General features: G+C 62.1%; 1 protein-coding gene across 1 annotated transcript in view; it reads right to left on the reverse strand.

Moving 5' to 3' along the window:
* Positions 1-3962: 3962 nt before the first annotated feature.
* LOC103617001 (vasoactive intestinal polypeptide receptor 1) overlaps positions 3963-4747 on the reverse strand; it is an 8933-nt gene continuing 8148 nt past the window's right edge. Inside the window, exon 13 of the mRNA XM_017736292.1 lies at positions 3963-4699. Within this exon, the coding sequence (XP_017591781.1) occupies positions 4607-4699 (93 nt within the window). The 3' untranslated portion in view covers positions 3963-4606. The remainder of the gene's footprint in view (positions 4700-4747) is intronic.

Genomic DNA, 4747 nt, shown 5'->3' on the forward strand with positions numbered 1-4747 from the left:
CGTGGGACGGGGGGAGGTGGAGGGGAGGTGGGAGCGACCTTGGCCAGCGCCTCCCCGTCGGTGACAGGCGACTGCAAAGAGCAGGGGACAACTGCGAGGGCGGGGGGCACTCGGTGCCACGGTCGCTGCCACCTCTGTCCCCGAGCCCGTGGCTCTGCGGGAGTGGCATTGCCATTGTTCAGCACCCGGGAGCAGCCACGCTCCTCCCCTCGCTGGCAAACCAGGGGTGACTGTCACTTCTTTGTCCCCCCGCCCACCCTCCTGCACCAGAACATCCCCGGAGCGTCCGAGGGCCCTGTCCCTCACATGTCCTGCCCACGGGGACCCCCGTGAGCCAGAACTGGGGTGACACAGAAGAAGGGATTTGTCCCCCCTTTTGCCCTTCCTGACAGGGCCTTTGGATGCTCCTGCCAAGCCCAGGCACTTCTGGGGTTGGTAGGGTGCTCGGGGTGCACCCAGGGTCGGGAGGAGAGGCTGGAGGGGCACCCAGCTTGCAGGGTCACCCCTTTTGGGGTGCTCGGGGCCATGTTTGGGGTGCAGCAGCCACCCCAACACTCAGCCTGGCCAGAGGGGTTTGTCACCTCCCCAAAACCACTGTCTCTGGGAATCATTTCTGCTTTTCCAGCCCCAAAACACCCCGGAGGAGCTTCCCAGTGCTGGGGTGGCTTCAGTGGAGCTGCAGGCGCTGCCCTTCCCAGCCTGGAATCCCATGGGAATCCCCTGCCCCGCTCAGCCCCTCGCCCCTGTCCTCCCCACATCCTCCACAATCCATCCAGCCATGGCTGGGCCCGCAGCCCTGACACCCGGGGACCTGGGAAGTGAAGTTCCTTGGATTGATTCTGCTTCTCCCTCCGTGATTTTCCTTTCCTGTGTGAGGCTGTGGGAATGAGGCAGAGCCGGAGCTGTTTCAGCTCTCCAGGGAAAACTGGTGCAGGATTCGCTCCGTGCAGGGATTCCAAAGGTGTGCTTTGGGAGGCATAATTTGGATTTCTTCAGTTCAAAATCAGGACTCTTCTGGCTGGCTTGGAGCCCTGAGCAGGCTCGGAGGGATAAAGCCGAGGGAAGGAGGGAGGGAATAGCCGGGATCAGCTCCCAGGGGCGCCTGTGGGACAGGGCTGGCACTGGGAGCCAGCTGGGGGCTCAGCAGCAGAACAGCCACGATCCCTGGGCACGGAGCATTCCCTGCGCATCCCGGGCCAGCAGGCTTGGCTGGGGGGACAGCAGGGACAGGGACAGGGATGGGGACGGGGACAGGGAAAGGGAAAGGGACAGGGACGGGGACAGGGGCAGGGACAGGGACGGGGACAGGGAAAGGGGCAGGGTTGGGGACAAGGACAGAACGGGGACAGGGACAGGGACACCCTCCTGCTGTGGCTGCGGGGATTTCCACTCCCTCTGTTGGTCACAAGGGAATTCAGGGGATGTTTGGTGGCTCCCAGCAGCTGCCCCAAGCCCAGCCCAGTCACCACGGGAGGACTTTTCAAGCTGTGCAGATCCATTTTTGCTTTTCGCAGACTAAAAGCAAGCCTGGAGTGAGGGTGGAACCCCTGGGATGTGGCTCCTGCCCTGTGGATGGTGGGGACACCCGGGGTCCCTAGCAGGGCACAGGGGCACAGTTCTGTCGGCAAAACCAACTGAATCCCAACGGGAATGGGAGCTTGGAGTATCCAGAGGTACCGACAGCACTGATCCGGGTGGGAAAAATGTGTCCTTGTGTTTCCAGGGTGGGATCAGGGCAATGCTTGGTCCAACCTTGGGGACTGTGGGTGGTTTGGGGTGCCCTGGCTTGCGGTGCTGGATCCACCACAGGGTCATGGAATGGATTTGGTTGGAAGGGACCTTAAAGCCCACCCAGTGCCACCCCTGCCCTGGCAGGGACACCTCCCACTGTCCCAGGCTGCTCCCAGCCCCAATGTCCAGCCTGGCCTGGGACACTGCCAGGGATCCAGGGGCAGCCCCAGCTGCTCTGGGCACCCTGTGCCAGGGCCTGCCCACCCTCCCAGGGAACAATTCCTGCCCAAGATCCCATCCAGCCCTGCCCTCTGGCACTGGGAAGCCATTCCCTGTGTCCTGTCCCTCCATGCCTTGTCCCCAGTCCCTCTCCAGCTCTCCTGCGCTGCCAGCACTGTCCCCGCCGTGGGACTGGCAGCGTCCCCAGGGCTCTGCGGGTCCCTGGGCACAGGCGGAGCTGCCCGCACAGGGAAAGGTGGGAGCTCCCGCTGTGCTGGGACACGGGGAGGGCGAATTCCCCGAGCTGCGAAGGCGGGACCATCCCGGAGTGGGATGAAGGCGCAGATGGAAGCCCAGGGCACCCTGTGCGCCCAGGCAGGGAGCCCTGGCAGCTCCGGAGGAGCAGGGAATGCGGGCACGGACAGCGGCATCAGGCGCGGCGCTCCCAGCCCCCGGCCCCACTCCCGTTCCCATCGCTGGTTAACCCGCACCTGGCCGGGCTGTCCCAGCTCTTCCCGAGTGGCCAGAACAGTGTGACCCTTACCTCACTCGCTGGGGCTCTCGGGGCCGGGGGTCAGTGGTCGCTGTCACCCCGACACCGCTCTGGCCCCGCGGGGACCTCGTGGGTGATGGGGGTGCCGGGCTGTGGCACTGCCGGCCACGCTGGAGAAGGGATGCGGGAAAGCGACCCTGCTGTGCCCGGGCTCAGCCCTCCCAAACACAGCCTCAGGATCGGTTCCGTTGGGAAAAATCCCTAAGATCGTGAGGATCTTTGGAAGAAATTCCTTCCTGGGAGGGTGGGCAGGCCCTGGCACAGGGTGCCCAGAGCAGCTGGGGCTGCCCCTGGATCCCTGGCAGTGTCCCAGGCCAGGCTGGACATTGGGGCTGGGAGCAGCCTGGGACAGTGGGAGGTGTCCCTGCCCATGAGCTTTAAGGTCTTTTCCAACCCTTTAAGATCCCTTTCCATGACCTTTTGCAGCTGAAGAGCCTTTGGAAAACCTTCCCTGCATTCTGAGGGTGATTCCCAGTCCCCTCCTGGACCCACACTGGGCTCCTGTCCTGCATGGAGGCCATGGGGTTCAGAGCCCAGCAAACCCCAGAGGGTCCTTTGGGGTCATTTATCACCCCGGAAGCCCCTTTGCAGCTGGAAATAGGTGCAAATCCAGAGTTTTTCAAAGTCCTATGGAAGCAGATGTTCCCAGTGAGCATCCCCTGGCCTGGCTCAACCCGCTGCTGCCCCATCCCTGCCAATCATGCCATCATCACTGATGATGGAGAGAGGTTCTGTTCACCTGAGGTCCCTTCCTGGCTACAGATGGGGATTTATTTGACAGCTCCTGAGCTCCTCCGGAGGGTTCCCGGTGGTTCAGGATGTGTTGGCTCTGGAGGGTTTTCTAATGGAACATCTCCCATCTCACCCCAAAGCAGCTCTGGGGCTCCGTTCCCCTCTCAGTGCCCTCCCAGATGGGATCTCTGGAGATCCTGCAGTCTGGACAGGGGCCAGCGAGTGGGGTTTATTTAGGGAAGGACACGTGGCACCACGGAGAAATGACAGCCCAGGCAGAGTGAGAAGCGAGGCCGGGATCGGGTGGCTCCGGTCTCGGGAGCATGGGAGAGGCCAGGAAGTTTGGGAAAAGGGCATCTGGGGCCTCTCTCACTCCTGGAGGTGCCGTTTGCCAGGGCAGGAGCTCAGTCTGGGAGGACGAAGGATGTTCACAGTGAGGGAACAGGGCCAGGCTGGGGGGTGGTGGTGGCAGTGCTGGCCCAGAGGGGACAGGGTACCCCAGGACCTCTGGGACAGCTCGTGGGGCTCTTCCTCACCTTCCTCCTCCATCTCCTCCCTGTGAGCTTCACCAGGCAGGGCAAGAGCAGAGATTGCCTGGGAGCTACTTCCAGGCATTCCACCATGGGCAGGATTTCCATCCTGCAGCACCCCCAGTCCCAAATTCTCCGGGTTTGTGGAGCAAACCAACCCTCTGAAAAGTGAGGCGGGACTTGAGAATGAGATTTTATTGGCAAAACCCTTCCTATCCTTGGAAAATGAACCCCAGGGAAGCCAGGGGAGTCCCATTCCTCAAGGGCTGGGAGAGCTCTCATGGCAAGGGAACAGCTCCAGCTCAATCAGACACGGGAGGGAGGGACGCGGGGAGGAACTGAGGCCACTGGGGGCTCCTGTGGAGCTGTGGGGTTTTGCCTCTCTCCATATCCTTCCCCCATCCCCAGGGTGGCTCCTGGCTGTGTTTAGGACTCTTCCCAGCAGGGAAATGATTTTGTAAAGCAAGGAAGGGGGAAAATATCCATCAGTGAATCCCTTCAGTGTCGGGGCAGTTCATCTCCCTTCCAGTGCAAGCAAAACCCACCAGCTGTCCTTCGAAAAAGGGGTTTTGTGTCTCCTGCCCAGAAAAGTGGAGAACTTCCCTTCCCCCTGCCTGAAACTCTGCCCCGAAGCAAGGAGAGCTCCGGGTGGGTGAGATGCCACCACAGGGTGCCAGATCCACCAGCACTGAGCGGGCAGAGCCTGTCCCATGGCTGTTCTCACCACCCTCTGAGGGTGCCAGACCCAGAACTGCCAAAATCGGGGGGTTTGGGTCTTTCTGGGACCACAGCCATGGAGCTGCATCTCCAGCAGCTCCACTCTCCTGGAGTGCCGTGCCAGTCACGCTGTGAAGTCCTGGGTGGCCAGGTTGAAGACGTTGCTCTCCATGGACCTTTGCCACTTGCCCCAATTCCTCCTGATCTCAGCCCGGACCTGCACCAATGCCACGGGCCGTGCTGGCACCCAGGGACACCGGGCAGC

The sequence above is a fragment of the Corvus brachyrhynchos genome, unplaced genomic scaffold (genome assembly GCF_000691975.1).
Source record: "Corvus brachyrhynchos isolate BGI_N302 unplaced genomic scaffold, ASM69197v1 scaffold96, whole genome shotgun sequence".
NCBI lineage: Eukaryota > Metazoa > Chordata > Aves > Passeriformes > Corvidae > Corvus > Corvus brachyrhynchos.